This window comes from Panthera onca, chromosome C1, assembly GCF_046562875.1.
Source record: "Panthera onca isolate mPanOnc1 chromosome C1, mPanOnc1 haplotype 2, whole genome shotgun sequence".
NCBI lineage: Eukaryota > Metazoa > Chordata > Mammalia > Carnivora > Felidae > Panthera > Panthera onca.
This window is the reverse complement of record NC_138346.1, coordinates 157,844,324-157,865,502: the sequence shown is the minus strand read 5'-3', so window position 1 is coordinate 157,865,502 and position 21,179 is coordinate 157,844,324. Positions and strand designations below refer to the sequence as shown.

General features: G+C 39.5%; 1 protein-coding gene across 4 annotated transcripts in view; it reads left to right on the top strand.

Annotated features, from left to right (window-relative positions):
* ST6GALNAC3 (ST6 N-acetylgalactosaminide alpha-2,6-sialyltransferase 3) overlaps positions 1-21,179 on the top strand; it is a 533,022-nt gene that overhangs the window by 229,047 nt on the left and 282,796 nt on the right. For all 4 annotated transcript variants that reach the window (XM_078451774.2, XM_081796419.1, XM_078451775.2 and 1 more), the window contains exon 2: positions 151-345. In XM_078451774.2, coding sequence (XP_078307900.1) covers positions 151-345 — 195 coding nt within the window. The remainder of the gene's footprint in view (positions 1-150; positions 346-21,179) is intronic.

The window sequence follows — 21,179 nt, the reverse complement described above, 5'->3', positions numbered from 1 at the left end:
AATGAAATCTCCTAAATGACACAGTCCTTTTATCCCTTTGAAAGAAAAAGAGAGGGAGATAAAGGAATCTCCCTCTGTGACTACTTTTGGTTGATAATCATTCATTCATTCATTCATTCATTCATTCTTCTTCTTTTTAATGTTTTGTAGAGAAAGTCTATGATTGCAGTGAGCTTCATAGCAGCGTTCCTCTTCCTGCTGGTTGTGCGCCTTGTAAATGAAGTGAATTTCCCACTGCTGCTAAACTGCTTTGGACAGCCTGGCACAAAATGGATACCATTCTCCTACACATACAGGCGGCCCCTTCGAACTCACTATGGATACATAAATGTGAGAACACAAGAGGTAAGACCTCAGAGGGTTTCCTAGGATTTGTGGATATCCATGGTAACAGTTTTTCTTTAGGAGCAAAATGGTTTCCAATCACTGAACTTACTCCCTCTGCCTCTCCAAGCTTCTTTGGGTCCCTGACATCTTCTGTTTTCTCATTCTTAGACATTGTGACATACACATGTCTAATGTCTGCTGTCCCTCCTACATCAAATCTTCTGATTGTCTAGCTTCATGTGGAGTTGAGGAGGCAATTACTTGTTTTCCTGGTGTTTTAACATCCATCTCTTTCTATTGCAAAACTCTGGTCAGCAATTACCAGCTGGAGAACTGGCTGGCTTTATTTCCTGGAGGTCAACTTGTTGGGGGCAGCTCTTTGTAGAACGGCAGAGAAGCATTTATATTCTTTAAAACTCTGTAATCCTTAGACCTGGAGCTAGAAAGGCCAAGCTGATTTTAAAATTCTCCGTGGTTGCCGAGATAATGGGATTTAAAGAGTTGCCAAATTTAAAGGGGTTAACATCATTTAAATCCTGTAATCACTGAACCTCTAAATCTTTGTAGCCAGTCGGTAGCACAGGAGAGGATGGAGGTATATGGACAACTAGAAAGTATGCTACACTTTTCTAGTAGCACTTTTGCAAGCCAAGATTTGCATTTTAGAGCGAAGTAAAGAATTTGCATTTTAGAGCCAAGTAAAGAACCTCCCAAAATGTGTGAAGTGTGTAGAAGTGGTTAATGACATTGTTTTACTATTTGTTTCTATGGAGTGCGGTAAATGTGAGGTTACTATTCCTAGATGCAGAGTCCAAGCCTGTTTGATTGTTGGTGACAAGGGTACAAGTCATCTGTATGTCTATGTCACTGGGAAGAGTTTTGGATCAGATCCCATCGACAGGTCATTTTGTAAAAATACTAGAGAGGAGGGGCTCCTGGGTGGTTCTGTGGGTTAAGCGTCCAACTTCGGCCCAGGTCATGATCTCGCAGTTCTTGGGTTTGAGCCCCACGTCGGGCTCTGTGCTGACAGCTCAGAGCCTGGAGCCTGCTTTGCATTCTGTGTCTCCTTCTCTCTCTGTTCCTCCCCTGCTCATGCTCTGTCTCTCTGTCTCTCAAAAATAAATAAAGGTTAAAAAAAATTAAAAAAAAATACTAGAGAGGAAACTTAGGTGTAGAATGCTGCTACTGTCCTGAGAGTTATTCTTAGCATCCGGGGAGGGACACTGAATGCTGGCTTGATCTGTCGTCTTGTGTAGGCAATATCATACCTGAGTCACTGCTTCTGGCTAATTTGATTCTTTGAAAATTGTTTCTGTACCTGCAGGGTTTACAGGCTTTTTATTAGACCTTTATAGTAAAAAGAAGAAAGCACCATTAATAACATATAAATTCTTAGGAGTTTTGCTTGATGTTTAACCTTTAATTGGTTTTAAATCAATTTTTTAAAAAGTGTCCATTGCTTGAATTTGTTGAGTGTCCTAATAAATCGATTACCTATATAAAAATGTATCTCTTAGAGAATAGTTTTTGTCACTCTTGTCTTTTGGTACTTTCAATTTTGGCTGTCACTGAATATTCTATAACTACTGGATTGTGTTGGTCATTTCACAGGTGCCTATCACAGGTAGAAAATGAAACATGTGAAAAAAGTGTCTTATAAATTACTCTTGTGAGGGAAATCCCACCAAATGTTAAAGACCCTTTCATTTATCCAAATATTAATGGCTTCGGGGCACCTGCGTGGCTCATTTTAGCATCCAACTTTTGATTTTAGCTGGGGTCATGATCTCAAGGTTGTAAGATTGAACCCCATGTCTAGCTCCACCTGAGCATGGATCCTGCTTAAGATTCTGTCTCCCGGGGCGCCTGGGTGGTTCAGTTGGTTGAGCATCTGACTTCAGCTCAGGTCATGATCTCACGGTCTGTGGGATCAAGCCCCACGTCAGGCTCTGTGCTGACAGCTCAGAGCCTGGAGCCTGCTTCAGATTCGGCTCCCTCTCTCTCTGCCCCTCCCCCCGCTCGTGCTCTGTCTGTCTGTCTCTCTCTCTCTCTCTCTCTGTCAAAATAAATAAACATTAAAAAAAAATTAAAAAAAGAAAAAGATTCTCTCTCTCTCTCTCTCTGTCCCTTCCCTGCTCCTGCACGGGCATGTGCACACACAGTTTCTCTTAATAAATAAGTAAAAAAAAAAAAAAAAAAAAAAAAAAAAAAAAAAAAAATATATATATATATATATATATATATATATATATATATATATATATATATATTGGAGTTTGGACTGTTACTGGAAAACTGACCTGAGGATGCAGTTATTTAATTAACCACATCAACCAGGCTACCCGTTGAAATTCTGTTGGTATAGTTTTTATTTTTTTAATTTATTTTATTTTATTTATTTAGTTTTGAGAGACAGAGGGGGGCAAAGGGAAATCTTAAGCAGCCTCCACACCCAGCACAGAGCCACACACGGGGCTCAATCTCATGACCGTGAAATCATGATTGAGCCAAAATCAAGAGTCAACACTTAACCAACCGAGCCACCCAGGCACCCCTGTTGGTATTAGTTTTTTAATACAATGACTTTACTAAAGGATATTGATCATTTATTTTGCTCCTGCAGAGGTTCTATCTTGGGAGGAAGCATAGTTACTGGAAAGAGTTTTTAAGCCTTGGAGGCACACAGGCATGGTTTACGTGCCAGTTCTGACATGCAGAAAGTAAGCATGACAACATCAACTAGCTAAGTTATTATAAATGCCAGATTGGTAAAAAAATTAAGAATCTGACAATAGCAGATGTTGGTGAGGTATAGAACGACAGGAATTCTTATGTACTGCTAGGGGCAATATAAATTGGAACAGCCACTTTGGGAAAAAGTTTCCTGTTCTTGAGTAAAGTTGAAGATCTGCACACACCATGTCCCAGTGTTTCCAGTCATTGATGTACCCAGGGGAGACACTCATGAGCATAGGCACCAGGAGGCATGGACCACGTGTGGGGCAGCATTATTCATGACAGGTGGAACCTGGTAGCAACTGAAATGTCTCTCTGTAGGACAATGGCTTAAAATTGCTCTGCATACCCTGGAATACCACACATCAACAGCAATGATGAAACTGCAGCTACGTGTGACACTAGGGGTGAATCTTGCACAAGCAATTTTGAGCAAAAATGCAAGAATAATAGAATACAGAGTGTGATTCCATTTATAGATCACAAGAAAAGGCAAAACTAAATGATGATGCCTAGGGACATATATAGGAGATAAAACTACAAAGGAAAAAAAAAAAGGTAAGGAGATTATCATTGTGGAAATGAGAAGAGCAGTTACCTCAGAGAGATGGACAGTTTGTGATCAGTGTGGGTTGCTGGGATGTTTACAGCATCCTGTCTTTCGATCCAGTTGGAAGTTACGTGGGTGTCCACATTATAATTATTTATTAAGTGTGTGTTCATGTTGTTTCATTTTTATGGATTTCTATTTCATATTAAAAAACTAAAAATATATTCTGAGCCCAGGTAGGATATTTATTGACCAAGAATCACACAGAGCACCTCACCTAATGTACAGCAAGAAGTAACTAAAAAGAAGCATTAGGGCATTAAGCTATCTAAAACAAGAAATATTTGAAATAGGCAATTTCATCTTATGTAAAGACAAACGGATAATATGGGTAACTTACGTGCATGATAGAGAAGTTCCATATTGTAACATGAGAGCAGGTGATGAACAGAAAATTTTGCATGGATGTTGAAATATAATATAATAACATCCAAACAGAATGACAAATTTTCCTCCAAACTCAAACAATTTTAGGCTACATTGGGAGGAAAACAAAATTTTGTGGTTCCCTACCTCCTTTTTCATGATTTCATCTTTCCTTCTCACAATTCCACCCCACCCTCACCCCCATGTCTGGGCTTCAGTCTTACTCCCTAATGCTCTGTATTCTGGTCCTCACCAAATAATTTCAGATGCAATCCTTCCCAGAGATGGTTGTATTTAAATAAGGCTTGCATTACATAAAGGAAGAAAAAGTCTTCAAGAACCAAAGTAACATAGCTTAAATGGTGGGTGGTACACTTGATGTTACTGTGCAAACAGCTTCAATAGTGACCCTCAAACCTTGCTTCAAAGGTAGCTACATACTCCTATGTTCCTGTTCACTCTACTTTAATCTGGAAGAGGGTCAATAGCCATGGCTTAGCTAAGTAAGAAGTCACCAAGCTGATGTGTTTATTTTTAAATTTTTTTTTTCAACGTTTTTTATTTTATTTTTGGGACAGAGAGAGACAGAGCATGAACGGGGGAGGGGCAGAGAGAGAGGGAGACACAGAATCGGAAACAGGCTCCAGGCTCCAAGCCATCAGCCCAGAGCCTGACGCGGGGCTCGAACTCACGGACCGCGAGATCGTGACCTGGCTGAAGTCGGACGCTTAACCGACTGCGCCACCCAGGCGCCCCTAATGTGTTTATTTTTAATATCTTGGTCCTTGAGGTTTTCTCAGAAGAAAGTACAAGCTTTCTAGAAGCCACCAGACTTCCAAGAATTTTTAAACATGTAGACATGCCAGCAATAATTTCCAGACCTAGAACATCTGCAAACATGATTATTGTTAATGATGGCTTTATTGCCTGATGCTTTAGCTGGACCAGACATCGCTGCCATTAAGCAAAAGTTTTATGAGTGAAATGTTTACAAGAAAGAATATCTCTCCAATACTGTCTAAAACAATGAGGGGGTGAGATGGCAGAATTTGAAGATTTAGTGGACATTGAGGAGAGCAGGATTACTTGGGAGCAAAATCTGATTCTTTGGTTATATTTAAAATAAGATGAACTCTGGTCCCTTTGGCTTGGCACAAGTGGAAGTATAGGCAGTCTTATAAATCTGTGACAGCCTGTCCTGAAGGCCTCACAGAGAATAAATTATACTCTTTTCAAGCTTGGATTAATGTTATCAATTCACCTAGTTCTTAAATGACCTATTCTCAAGGGAAGTACAAGAGGTAAAAGTACAAGGAATACAGGAAAGATAACCCGGTGGACTTGCTTATATTTTATTTTTATTTCTTTTTAAGGTTATTTATTTACTTTGAGAGAGCATGTGTGCAAGCGAGGGAGGGGCAGGGAGTGAGGGAGAGAGAGAATCCCAAGCAGGCTCTGCACTGTTAGCACAGAGCCCCATGTAGGGCTTGATCCCTCGAACCCACGAACCATGAGATCATGACAGGAGCTAAAATCAAGAGTTGTACGCTCAACAGACTGAGCTCCCCAGGTGCCCACTTGTTAAATTGTTGGAGTATTTTTTTCCTGATCTAGACCCATAAGAAAGCAAGTTTTGAAAACTATGAAGACTATTCTAGTGAAGTTAAATTGAAAGAATTAAAATACCCTTCCTAGCAAAACAATGACAATCTAAATAATGCAGTTGGTGATTGCCTCCCCACCACCTTCGTTGTCCCCTGGCCCTTCTCTTCCTTACCCAGTACAGGCTACAGTTCTTATCTTTGGGGGAGGGGAAGTCTTGAGAAGCAGAGAAGTAAAATGAGTTACAACCAACAGGGTGAGTGCTGAAATTCTGAAAGTCCTTGCTGGCTGCAGAACCCAGAATTCCTCATCAATACTTACGTGTGATCTGACAGTAACCATGAGGAAGTGCCAAACTGAAGTTTGGACCCAGGGAGATTTAAGTGTCGTAGTAGGCCCTACACTCCCCCTGCGTCCACCTCACTTTAATTCCTGCCCCACTAGCTGCTCAGATTTGCCCTTCCACGTCATTTACTGTGTTAGTAAAGCAACTCTGCATTTTAATAAGACTGACTTTGGGGGACCCCAGCTACAGCATTATGGCAGAGTTATTGTATTATTATTTGACCTTGGACATGGTTAGAAAGCATATGATACCCAGTGTTTCCAAAAAATCCCTATCTATGCTTGGCAATAACCTATGAACTCTGCTTTCTCCTTGATGCAAATGTTAATGATTTGTTTTAAATTAATTAGTTGTGGCAGATTGAGAAGGTGTAAAAGCCTAAGGTACCGCAGGGTTTGCTTCAAGGCAGCTATTGTTTCTCCCTGTTTGAAATCATGGCAGATTTTGAGGGAAGAGAAAGGAAATGAACTTCAGGCTAGATTCTGTTTAGTTTCTAGACCGTGGATTTAGTCATTGTGTTGCCTTTTTTGTTGGGTGACCTCGTGTGAAGACATTGCTCAGAGCAAGCAACCTGCAACTTATTTGCATTAACTACTAGATAAGAGAATCAAGTTCTAGCAATCAATAGGATGCCCGGCCAGATCTTCCTGGTGATTGGTGGGGGTGACAGATGTCTCCCTCACGTCTGATAAGAGAATATAGCATGCTAGAGCTGCAGAGGATTTCTGGTATTTGTGGTAGAGTGCTCTTTCAGGCACCTAAAGATGTGCTAAGTGGAGAGAAACAGGATTTCTGGAACATAGCGATCAAGTTGTAGGGCTGCATATTGATTTGCTTAACAATTTAATGAGGCCGAAATATGCCTCTTTTAAAAATGAGAACATTTTAAAGCCTCAAGTAGACTAAATAAGAATACTTAGGATCAGTTGCTGTGACAGACAGGCCGCACTAGCCTAATTAAAGATGTGCATAACATATTGATGTTGCAATAGAATTTCCTGAATTGTGGTTATAGCAACAATTAAGGCACATAGCTGACTTTCTTGGCAATAAAAGCACACACTCCACAAATTCAAATAAATGTACACATGTAACTAAAGCTGACATGAATAGGCTTTCTATATTTGGGAATATAGGGTTTGGATTTTACATAAGTATATTGAGAGCAATTATATGCAAATGAATGTTCCAAAAGTTTAAATCTGATCAATTTAATTGTTAATTAAATTCTGAATATTCACATTTGTGTAATCATAAAGCAAAAGAAATTTCAACTATCAAATTGTTATAGAAAAGGAAACAACTAAATTAACATACCATAAAGATTACTTATTTGGCATGTGCATATTGGATTCATCATTTTTAAGATAATTTATCTTTTTCCTAAGTATGAGGGCATATGTATATTGAGTGGAGAAGAGATTATGTTTCTCAGTCCAGTTGTGAAATAGCAATTCCCAAACAATGTCTGCATCTCAAGGCCACCTATACTCCAGTGCTGAATGGGAGGGACAGACATAACTGTGCTCTTGGTGTAGGAGAAGGATTTGGATCGGCTGGAGAGAGGAAAGAAAGCAGAGCTGGGGAAAAGAGCAAGATTCAAAGTTCTGAATAGACACTGTCTATTTTCCTTCAGCTCTTACCACTCCCATTTGGCCAAGTGTACTACACCAAAAGTCAAGGTAAATTCCTAAGGTCTACATGGATCATCACCTCCACCTCACACTCCATTGATCCATTTCTTATCTCTTTCAGATTCTATTACCCTTGTTGCTAATCTCTTACCTCCTCATTTTGCTTGGCTAGTTACCCAGTCTTTTCGTTTTGTTTTGTTTTAAGTTTATTTGTTGTGAGAGAGACAGAGAAAAAGGGAGAGAGAATTCCAAGCAGGTTCCGTGCTGCCAGTCTAGAGCCCAATGTGGGACTTGAACCCACGAAGCGGTGAGATCATGACCTGAGCCAAAACCAAGAGTCAGACCCTCAACCCACTGAGCCACCCAGATGCCCCTAGTTACCCAGTCTTGGAGTGCTCTTACTGTGGTCCTGCTGTCCTGAAAACTATATATGGGGTCTCTTCTAATAATGCTTCCTTCTGTGTTCCCTGACATGGGCATGGTATCCCATGCCCAAGAGGTCCCTGAGGCACTGCCATAGGCCTGCATGATCCTCTGACTTTCCAGAGAAAGAAATGAGACACATCTCTGGACAATAAGTAGGCCACTCTGCCTGGAATGCAACTTATTGTAGGGAATAAAAGATAGAAAATGAATTTCATTGGGTAATGATGATCTAGGATATAAATGGGATCCCTGAAAAGGGAAAAACCACACCCATACTTGGCAAAACAATAACACATACATTATATACATACATTCATATTCATGAAACAACATATACAAATATACAAAAACACATACATATATATATATATATATATATTTACATGCTTGCAATCTATACATACACACATATGCTTACAGAACAGTTTATACTTTCTTAAATATAAGCACACAGACTATATGCATATATACTATATTAGATAGTAAAATGGTTAAAATATGTGGTTAGCCAGTTAGGTGTATGTGGTATCTCTTGGGCTTGTCTACCCTCTACCACAATCCCTCCCTTCTGATGAGAGGGGTGAGCAGAAAATTCAGGCTAGTGATTAGCCAACCAAGTAATTGGTCAAGAGATAGACACATGACCCAAGATGAGCCATTTTGAACTCTTCCCAGATTTTATTGTTTTTCTGGGTAATGCTGTGCTCTCTCCTTTGGTTTTAGAGCTGTTGAGAGGTGATTCTATAGGTGGCAATGGCTGTGTTCCCTGGAGAGAATGAGACTAAGACACTGAGAGAAGCAGGAATCAGTTACAGGGCTAAAGCAGGGGCATGAACAAATACTCTAGTGCTGAGACCAGTGGTTCTTGAAGCCAGTCTGCCTTCCTCTGTGGTTTGGGCATATAAGCTAATAAAATCCCTCCTTTTTATGTGTGCTGGTTTGAACTATGCTGATTTGGTCACTTGCAACTGGAGTCCTAGCTGATACGTATGTTACAGCTTATAGTTATTTTACAAGAACCACAGCCAAACATTCTGAAGCTCATCTTTAAACAAGGTGTTGCCTGCAGGATGAGAGGAGCTGTCTTTCCAAATCCATACTTCAAAACGCAGGGAGGCTGTGCACGAGGGGACACGGATGTCAGTCAATCAGTCAGCTCAGGTGTCCACAGAGATGCAATGCTGTATATCTTCCTGCTCAGGAACATATGTTCAAGAAACTAGCTTGCTCTTTTGAGGGAGGAGAGTGAAGGTCACAATTTCCCAAGGTCGTCAAGCCAGAAAATGGCCAGACAAGACTGAATACTTACTGAATTTCTAGTCTTACTCAACTGATAAATCATAAAGTTTTATTATAATCATTCATATGAAATCTTCCCAATTGCTATGAGGCATCATCAGTCAAAATAGATTGATTTTCACTTTACAAATCACATTCGTTATTGATGAAAAATCCATTATCACAGTTTTCAGTGTAGTAATTGGTTCCCCAGGAAGATATAGGGAATTTTATTCATGATCAAACCTTAGGTAGATAAATGCCCATTTTGCCAACTGCTGTGTTAACACACTTGAAAGGGGCCTATTAGAAGTTGAAATTCATTTGCGACAAGCAAAGAAACAAAAAACAGGGGCGCCAGGGTGGCTCAGTCGGTTAAGCATCCTACTTCAACTCAGGTCATGATCTCACGGCTCGTGGGTTCGAGCCCTGTGTTGGACTCAGTGCTGACAGCTCAGAGACTGGAGCCTGCTTCAAGTTCTGTGCCTCCCTTTCTCTCTGCCCCTCCCCCCACCACTCATGCTTTGTCTCTTTCTCTCTCTCAAAAATAAATAAATGTTAAAAAAAGTTTTAAAACAAATTATTTTAAAAAAGAAAGAAAAACCAAACAGCGCACCCACAAAAAAAAGCACCCTGATTTGAGAGTTGAAATAGGTGATAGAACTACGGCCCCAGTGGTAAGGGTTTTCGTTCAGCTTTCTCAAGTTCCGGCTAATAGCCTGACATAATGACAAGCACAAAACCACTCATCGAGTGGCAGTTAGTATTCACCATGAATATTCATCAATCACCACATATTTAAGAAGGGCTTGCTCAGTTACAGGCCATGTGCTAAAGATTCACAAGAAACCGCACTTAAAAAAAAAAAACTAAAATTGGGGTTCACAAGGAAGAGAGTGAGATAGACACAGTTACAAGTGTCCTCGAACAATATCACCTAAAGGGCATTGACATTTCAGCACCACAGATTTATTCCACTGCTGTTAAGAATAGAGAACATTCAAGTAATTTCAATTAGACAATTGCACTCAATGTCTGGAAGATAATTTGTCACTAAGTAGATGGCATCAAGTTGCGATTTCTCCAGCCTAATCATTTTCCAGAGTAGACTTACAAAGGCTTACTTATGAAAGAAAGATATTTATTAAAGAATTTTCATTTAAAAAGCAACTCTACAGCTCCTGTGTCAAATGTTATCCCACAAGGCTTGGGAAATGGCATATTTGGCTAATTGAGCAATCTGGCTAATAGAAACATTTTACTATTTAACCAATAGATTATTGATTTAAAAGGAAAATGCAACTGGGGGTACCTGGGTGGCTCAGTCGGTTAAGCGTCCGACTTCAGCTCAGGTCATGATCTCGCGGTGAGTTCGAGCCCCACACCTGACTGCTCTGACAGCCCAGAGCCTGGAGCCTGCTTCGGATTCTGTGTCTCCTCCTCTTTCTGCCCCTCCCCTGCTCATGTTCTGTCTCTCTCTGTCTCTCAGTAATAAATAAACGTTAAATTTTTTTTTTTTTTTAAAAAGGAAAAGGAAATTAAGAGTTCTGGTCTAGCAATATAGCACACTAAGATAGCTGACAGTTCTCTTGCTGTAACACCAGGACCTGCTGGATAAAATAGGATACCTTATTTAATGCCCAGCTTGTCCTTGCCAGAGAGAATGGAAAGAGAGGTAAGCAAGAACACTGATGGTGTGTGGTTTCCTGGGGTTTTATTAGTATCAACAACTGAGTAATATCTATCCTATAGGAACAGAAGGCAAGACCTGGGTCCAGGAAAGCAGAGAGTCAGAGCCCTCCCCCACCCCACGTCCCCTTCCACACACAGACCTAAAGCTGGGCCTTTACGAGCTCTGCCCTAGTGAAAGGGGAGGCTAGGACATGAAAACTGGCACAGAGAGCAGATAAGGAGACTTATTTATATCTTCGGTCCTTGGATAACAAAACATTATCCCTGGAAATGCAAAATGCTAGACCTCTACCCTAGTGGTCTTCTGGTTTGAATTTTACTACTTACATTTCCAGGAAAGCTGCAAGATGAGAAATCACCCCCAAAATTCATCTCTAGCTAGTGATAAACGGGCGAAGGGGACTAAAATTCCTCTGGAGGGCGTTCCCACAACTCAGACACAAGGGAGTCATTAAAAATTATAAAACACAAGGAAACAGTCTGGTTAATGTGAATAATCACAGCTGATTATAACGTATTTCCCTATACCTAGTTGTGGTGTTATATAATAAATGTGCATTTGCTCTCTCGTCCTCCTCCATGGAAGAATTCTCAGTTCCAAAATATACCTGGTTCAAGGCATTTGGGATAAAGGATCATGGACCTGTGTACTTAAGCACTTCACTTGCCATTATCTCTTTCAGTCCTTACAGACTACCTACTATTTTACTGATTTCATTAATTTTGCAAGGCCCCAAATTGGTGATTCTGTGCCAGTGACTTTAGTTGTCCTGTGAGGGCAAAGGCAGAGGCTGAGATTGTACTAGTCAGAAGATTTCATTACATGGTTTCATAGAGGGTTCGTCAGTTCATCAAGCTAGAAAGGTCATTGGGTCACACTTGCTGAATGCACTGCATGCTGGGCACTGTGCTAGGCTCTGGAATTGTAAAGACAAAATACTTTTTGTCGAAGAATACAGAGCAATTTTTCATAATGTTAAATGGTGGTAAGTGAGAGGAGTTAATGTAGAGGTTTGTTTCAGCTCTTGAAGTGTAGGCCTAGAAAGAAGATTTGTAGACAAGAGCGCAAAATATTCACTGTAGTGATCTATGTCTGCATGGTAACTTTTAGGCGACCTTTTTCTTAAGCATGCTTTCTAGTTTTTCTGCACTGAGCATGTATTGTATTTATTACTAGAAAAAATTACTAGAAGTAAGTACTTTATTTTTAAAGCAGTATCCATCTGTGAAACACTTCAGAGCTGTTTCCATCATCAAAAAAATAGAATTTAAAATGTGTAGATAAATATATTATTTGGAGTATTTTATTTCTTATTTTTTTTATTTGAGAGAGAGAGAGAGAGAGCACAAGTGGAGGAGAGGGACAGAGAGAGAGAGGGGGAGAGAGAGAGAGAGAGAGAGAGAGAAAGAGAATCTCAAGTAGGCTCCTTGCTCAGTGCGGAGCCTGGCGTGGGGCTCAATCCCAGTAACTGTAGGATCATCACTGCACCAAAATCAAAAGTCGAGTGCTCAACGGACTGAGCCACCCAGGCACCCCTGTTTGGAGTATATTAAAAGTGAGTACTCTCCTACTCCTTAAGTATAGGTTGCTTATAGTGACTTCCTTCCAAAGAGTGCGATATGGAAAAGGGAAAAATAGTAATTTTGCAGTGGAGAAACCTGACAAACACCCTCAGCCAGGTGAACAAGGTCAACATCAATAGTGTTAAATCATGTTGGTAGTATGTACCCTTGGTGTGATGCCATGAAATGCCACTTTGGCTCTTTGATCATCTCCCAAACCCATAATCCCTGTCTAATTATGAGAAAAATCCCAGACAAATATAAATTGAGGACCATTCTGCAAAATACTGACCAGTACTACTCAAAACCGTCAGGGTCATCAGAATCAAGGATGGTCTGAGAAGCCGCCAAAGGCAAGAGGATCCTAAGGAGATAGGACTACTAACTGTAATGTGATATTCTGGATGGGTTCTTGGAATAGAATAAGGACATTAGGTCAAAACTAAGGAAATCTCAACAAAGCATCGACATTAGTTAATAATAATTTACCAATATTGGTTTATTAATAATAACAAATGTATCATGCTAATATAATATTTTTTTAATGTTTATTTTGAGAGAGAGAGAGCGTGCACAAACTGGGAAGTGGCAGAGAGAGAGGGGGATAGGGGATCTGAAGCAGGCTCTGCACTGACAGCAGAGAGCCCAATATGGGGCTCGAACTCATGAACTGCGAGATCATGACCTGAGCCAAAGTTGGATGCTCAACTGACTGAGCCACCCAGGTGCCCCAAGATAAGATTTTGATTGTAAGGGAAATTGAATGTGGGGTATATGGGAATTCTCTGTATTGTCTTCTCAATTTTTATGTGAATCTAAAACTGTTCTAAAATAAGGAATTGATTTTTTTAATGGCATTAGATTTTCATCCTGTGTATCTAGATGGTTGGAATTGCTATTAACTGAGATGAGGAAGACCACAGAAAGAGGTGGTTCAAAACAATTCGAAATGTATACTATTCCAGCCCTACAGGAAGGGATGTGTGAGACAAATGCATTGTGAATACATCACTGTGTTCATTTTCTATACTGAATACAAGAACTACTTTTGGAAAAAAAGTATTCTAGAAATAATTCCTGCCATCCTTAAAAATCTTAGGAAATTCAAATACTTCAAAGATTCCTCCAAGAACACATTGGAAATCAATCTGAGCTTTTAAATTCTGTTACTTGTACTCATGCACTTAGGCAATTTCCTTTATGGTTAATGCAACCCACTTTTTGGCAATGTAAATGACTTGTAGAATTCCTAGGAAGGAAAGGTACAAGTAAATAACTTTTTGGTGGTTCAGGATGGTATTGCATTTTGCCAATAACTCTCATAAAGCTCGACAATGTTTATTGAATTGAGGACACTTACCTATCTTTCAATTATCTTTCCCAAAGCTCATAAGAAAATGTTTTCAGCATGTCCCCAGAAGATAGGAACAATAACATAACAATAATAATAACGATGATGATGATAAGCCAACACATATAGTGCTTACTATGTGCCAGGCACCATTCTAAGTGCTTTACATACACTAATCTACTTAAACCTCATAATTCTAATAATTAGGTGTTATTATTATCACATTTTGCAAATGAGGCAACAGCAGCTCAGAAAGGATAAGTAACTTTTCCAAGGTTACGTTGTCCTTAAGTAGAGTTACTGAGATGTGTATCCTGGCTCCAGAGCCTCTGTTCTTCACCACCACACACACTGCTTCTAGTAATAATAGCTAATATTTATATACAGTAATCACATCTCTGCTATGTAACACTTGAGCATGGGTAAAGGGACTACTTTCTTCCTCAAAAAATGCCTCTTTCATATGTCTTATATATGCCAGAGATAGTCAAATGCTACCTGAAATATTAAGAAAATTTCAAATGTCCTCTGTAGGTGATTTTGCCTCTAGTTTTAATATATAGTATTGGGCACCTATGATTATATTTTTCTGGTCTTCATGGTTTCTCCCAAAACTCTTGAGACAGGAGTTTCATTTAATTATCCTGTTATGCATTAGTTTTCTATTTAGTCTTTTTCTATATGTATATGTTTATGAAGTTATAATTGTGGTGCGTATAAAAGTTTGTGTATATTTTTTTACATTGCTAACCATTTATCATTACATTATTCTATAATCCTTTTTTGTTTTGGGAGTCCCATTATATATTTGTCTTACCTTTGTTTGTTATACTGAATTCTTCTGTGACTTCCAGTTAAGTTTTAGAAGATTCCTCTGGATTGTTTTAGTGTGCAATCTCAGTATTTTTTTTTTTAATATTTTTTATATTTTATTTATTTTTGATAGAGAGAGACAAAGCACAAGTGGGGGAGGGGCAGAGAGAGAAGGAGACACAGAATCTGAAGCAGGCTCCAGGCTCTGAGCTGTCAGCACAGCACCCGACGTGGGGCTCGAACTCACAAACTGCAAGATCATGACCTGAGCTGAAGTCGGATGCTCAACCGACTGAGCCACCCAGGCGCCCCTCTCAGTATTTTTAAATGCTGTTTTTCTCACTTCTTTTCAATATTTATTGCATTAACTAGAGCTTATCAAACAATTGTAAACAACAGCTTCTAAAGAGATTTTTAAAAAGAGTGCTTCTAATTTTGATCACTCAGTATAAAATTGACCTGACTTGGTTTTCTTTACTGTATTAAGGAAGAATTCAATTGTTCTTAGAATTATTTTTCTAAAATCATATCTATATGTGTTAAATTATGTCAAATGGCTTTTGGGGCATCTATTAAAATAACTATGATTTTTCTCTTGAAATTTATCAAGATGACACTTATTTTGAACCACCTTAACCAATTAATTTCTTTTTTTTTTCCTAATGTATGCATTAGTCAGAATTCTTCAGAGAAACAGAACCCATAGGAGGTTCTGAAACAGATTTGTTTTTAGGAATTGGCTCATGTGATTGTGGAGACGTGGTAAGTCCAAAATATGATGGGGTAGGCTAGCATTCCTGACTTACAGTTTGAGTCCAAAGACAGCTTACTGACAGAGTTCCTTTTCATTTGGTGGAGGTCAGCTTTTGTTCTAGTGGACCTTCTACTGATTGAATAAGGCCCACCCACATTATGGTGGGTAATATGCTTTACCCAAAGTCCAATTTAAGTGTTAATTTCATCCATACACAACTTCACAGACACATCCAGAGTAATGTTTCACCCAACATCTGGCCATGATGGCTCAGCCAAGTTAACACAACATTAAGCATAACAGTGTATAAGGCTTTTGATGAATCAATGAATACAAAAATGTTTCATAATATGGGTTATATAAAATTATTCTCCCATATTGTGGATGTGGAAATTGAGACTAAGAAAGGTTATACAAATTGCTCCAAGTCACACTTGCTCATGGTGGCAGGGCTGAGTCTTGAAATCTGGACTCCAGAGCCCCAAGTTGAGTCACATGATCAAGAGCATCCAATGTATTGACATGTTGTTCTTCATATTCATGTTCTTCAATTGCCTATATCTCTCATATGTGACTTGGTCTTGATTGCTTGTATTGAGTTGGATGATGAGTATAAGAGCTGAGATTTTTACTTACAGATATGAGCTGATGTAAGTCAGTTATCTCGTTGTAGTCCACATCTGGGCTAAGTACAAAAGTGAAACTCTCCTCCTGACTTTTTACTCTATTGTACTGCTAGGCATAACAACCACAACATCACCATTCTTGCTATCTTGCTGATGAATTGACTTTATATTTTTCTCCTTTTATTTCTCAAAAGAAACAGTGCTGTTTTGTAAGTTATTTAAGCCCTGTTTCAAAAGCAGTATGGTTGGTAACTGTTTTATCTTGGGCTGCGCTGAGGCTTTTAACCCTGTATTGTTGAAATAATATGAGCCTTCAGGCAGGATGTGTTCAGGATAGACTTTCAGAGTGAAAATGTTGATGTTCCCAAATTAAAGAGCTCATGGTCTATGGTAATATATTCTCTTGATTTAAAATTAGGTGGAAATTGGTATAGTTTGTCAGAAACCTACTGAGGATGAAAAATGAGGCACAGTTTTAGGTGCTGAGCTGTATGCCAAGTAGCCCTTGTATTTCTTTCTTAAGCATCTACTTCAAAGAGGCAGATTTGCCTTTGATATCTGTGGGAGCATGAATATGAACTAATTCCAGTTGCCCCCATCATCTCCAGAATTACATATTTGTTTATTTATTTACTTACTTATTTAGTGCATGGGTCTGTGGTCAATTTGCTTATTTGTTTCTTGAAACCAGCGTGATCATTGTAATTCTCCTTTTCATTAAATAACCCACTCTCAGCCTGTTGTTGTTACCCCTACTTAGAGGTTGGGAATGGAGTCACCTAACATGAGGTCATTCATCTCTTCAGTGAGTGGTGAGCCTGTGTTACAAATTCTTATGCTGACAAAAAACAGGAATCATGGCAACAGAATAATATGCACCATCTGAGCCACCTTGACATTTTCCTGCTAGTAAGAAGCTTTCTTTTTTCTCTTCTGCTTTTAACTTAGAGGAATGCATCTTAAATTCTGTAGGCTACATAATCATGCCCATGAGCTCTCTCTTTTCAATGCATCCTGCCCCCATAACTAGCTTTTTTTTTTTTTTTCTGTAAGTGATGCTAAGTATGCAGAAAGCCAATTAGGAGGTTTCACTTAGGATTCCTTGCTTAAATGTTTCTCTAAGCTTATGTGGCATAACAGCTAGAAAAAGATGTTAGGAGAGTAGCATATTTTATATCTGTCCTTCAATTTCTCACCTTCATGCCTTAGTTCAAACTGGAAAGCTTCCATCTGCCATCTCTATATGTAGAAAATCTACCCATCCCTCAAAGCCCTGTCCAAAGGCCATTTCCTCCATGGTGGTTTGCCTGATTCTCCTTAGAAGTCACAGTTTCTTCCTATGAACCCCTCAGCACTTTCTATTGTAACTAATATTGATAAACATTCGTATAATTCTTCTTGCTTTACAAAGTTTATAGACCTCTTATCCCATTTAATAAATAATCTTGTGAACTCGATATATTCTCCATTTGAATTAAGAACATTAAACAAATGAAGCACAGAGAGGTTAAGTAATTTGTTAAATGCCGCATAACTGTCCTCTGTCTTCTGACATGAAATCTCTTCCTTTACCAGCTGTATCCTTTTGGTCTCGAATTATTGTCATCTTCTTAGCTAACCCTTACTGAGCACTTCTTTTTGCCAGGTATTCTTCTAGGTGGTTATATGCAGCAGAAATAATACCCAACACCTCCTTTCCAGATACTCCATCTTTAAAACAATTCTATGAATAGATATCATTATCATCCCACTATTTACAGATGAGTACTCCAAGGAACAGGGAACTCAAGTAACCTACTCAAGATCAGATAACTGCAGGAAGTTACTGGGAGTGTCAGTCTTTCCACATCACAAATATGGTGTCTAGTCAGTGAAAATGCTATGAAAACTCCCAATTGTCAGAAGCCACACTCAGGCATCAAAGCAAGATTGAGCTCCATTTCCTTTGCATTTCAAATCTTGCAGGAGTGCATTCCATAGGCAGAATACAAATGCCGTCAAGGACCTAGTCATCAGGAAGCCTGGGAAATATGGCTGTTAGTTTTTCAGCCTTTGCTCTGCAGGACAGGGGAAGAACACAGAAGGTAAAAATAGATATGGAGCACTAGTAGATGATACTTAGCATAGCTTTGATGGTGATGTGAGTCCCTTGGCCATTCCTTTAGAATAAGACCCTGTCGAGATGGTCATGGAACGTTGTCACTCAGATTTGTAGTGGTTTCACTGGACCAGCACAGCAGAAGTGAGTGACCACATAGTTTGATGTAGGAAAAGATTGCTTGTTAACAAGTACTGAAACACAGGACTGAAAAAGGAGTGGTTGCTTTCTACAACTTCTGAGAACAAGCTTATTCTATCTTTAATGGAATATTAGTCAGGCAAACAGATGCCCGGAGGGTTATATCCAGGTGTTTTCCTACTTGCAGTCACTCAGTGCATGTGCAACCATCCAAAGGCTTATTTTTCATTTATTTGTTTATTTATTCATCTATTTATCTGTTTATTTTTATTTTAGAGAGAGGGTGAGCTGGGGACAGGGACAGAGGGAGGGAGGGGGAGAGAGAGAGAGAGAGAGAGAGAGAGAGAGAGAGAGAGAGAGAGAGAGAGAATGAGTCTTAAGCAGATTTCACACTCAGCACAGAGCCTGATGTGGGGCCCTATCTTGAGATCATGACCTGAGCCGAAAACAAGTCAGACGCTCAAGCCACCCAGACGCCCCCAAAGGCTTCTTCAATTTTTCAACTAAGTAATGATTGAATAGAACCTTTGTTTCCCTTTTCCTGCTTAAATGCTCCTTCATTAGCTTTACTTCTTGTTCATAACCATCATCTCCTAAGTTTTCTTCAACTTGTCGATTTAAATGCTGGATAAATTACTACCAGTTGCTCATCTAACATGTTGTTTCATCAGTTGCTTGCAGGTTCCCACTCTAGAAAACAGTCTTAGCATGGAAATGTCCCATCACTGTATCTTCCCCACTACCCCCAACTGATAAGGTCAGGCTTTGCACTGACGAATATGTGTCTCGGGTGGGCCTTTGTTTGAAAAAGTGCCAGAGACTCCTTTTATGGGGAATAAATGTAAATGTAAATGTAGACATTTGTTTACCAAAAAGACTGGTAACTTAAGAATTACTAGCTAATAATCACTCTACTTGTCAGTGTATTGTGTCTTTTCCAATTAGTCCTCTTTTTATGAAGAACCCAGCCTAGAATATCTCATGGATTTTTTCCCCATAAGTGTACTTTTGTGAAGTTTCCTGGGAGATTGATTGGAACACAAGGATTTCAGTTCATGGCATCCTGTTAATCGGTGCAGATTTGTTAAAGTCATTAGTGTTATAAATTTCCTTGTACTTATAGTTTTCTTTACCTGGAGTTAATTTGTTAGCGGTGCATTAGTGTGGGCAGAGTACCTTCCACCAACTCAGTGTTTTTAATGGAGCTTACTCAGTTTAATAACAGTGGAGATCCCCAAAGGAAAAACAAGGCATTTGGCTCAGATTTGTGGGAGCTGAACCCGCTAGAATGTTCTGCTGGGGGACTCATCACTAATCTACCAACAACTGGAGCCTGTATCCCATCAATTCCTCTTCACTGAAGCTAGGAGATGTGGTGCACTTTCTTCATCCAGTCATTTCTTTTATCTTGCTTTTTAATTCATGAAAGAGACACAGGAACATTTGGAAAAGTTGGGACTCGGCAGATTGTGAGATTGATTTTCCTTTGTTGGTCCCCATAGTATTCAGATTTGAGATAAGGTACTTAACTTCCTGGGCTCCAAGTTGCCTTCTATAGAACAGAGTCGATACCAATTCTTGGAAAGAAATCAGGCCATGATGAGTCAGGTTTTCACCATGTGGGGGCTGTGCTAAGTGTTTCAGGGCTAATGGCAGTCCTTTATGAGGTAGTGGATAAGGTGGTTACAAGGTTAGAGCCTGTGATGTGAATCCATGAATAGTCCTTGAGACTGTTCGGTCTACAGACACTGACATCTGCCCATGTCTTGACTTATCTCTCACAGTCCCTGCTCCCCATAGTGCTCAGTGCTTTGGCTGTGCTGAATCACTTTGAATTCCCAAATACACAGTATATTTCATACCTTTCTGAATTTTCAAATGCCTGCCTCTCCCCTCATTTACTTGACGAACTATTCAGCTTCCAGGCCTTTTCTGATAACCTCCTTCTTCACCGTGTGCTTCTGTTCCTTGTGTAGCCTCTACATATTTCTGTCAGAGTGTCTATAACCATTTGTTGCCAGTACTTGTGTGCAGAGCTGACTTCCTCTCTCTAACCGCAAGCTACTTAAAAGTAGGATCCTCTTTAGACCTCAAGTCCCTTCCATTCTCTTCCTGTCAGTGTTAGTACCTCCACTCAGAAGGAAGCACATCCAAAAATATTTTAAAATGTGTGAATTTCGGTGTAGTGTTTATTTCAACCCTGATAGAAAACCAGATTGGTTTATTCAGACACGTGAGCCTCCTCTATTAGAGTACATTCAATGGGTGGAAAAGCTCAGCAAGATTTGTATTTTATAAAAATCACAGGAGGAAGGACCAGTGATCAGAAGATATGAAGGCAGATTTGAGCTCAATATAAGTAATGACTCTCTGGGCATTGAAACTGTTCAAAGCTGGATGCCTAGGTGGCTCAGTGGGTTAAGCGTCCAACTTCAGCTCAGGTCATGATTTCACGGTTCGTGAGTTCGAGCCCTGCATCAGGCTCTGTGCTGACAGCTCAGAGCCTGTAGCCTGCTTCCGATTCTGTGTCTCCCTCTCTCTCTGCCCCTCCCCCACTCACACTGTCTCTCTCTGCCTCTCAAAAAAAAAAAGAAATGTAATAAGAAAGAATTAATAAAAAAAGAAACTGTTCAAAGCTAGAATGTGCTGTCTTGTCAAATAATGGGGTCTCATGACTGGAAGTATTCATTCCAAGACTCACAGGGATGCTGTTAAATATATATTCTTACATTGTTTTGGAAATAAGTGCTTGCCAAGATTCTTTCTAATCGTAAGAGTCTATTTTTATCTCTATAATTCAGTTCAAATATCATTAA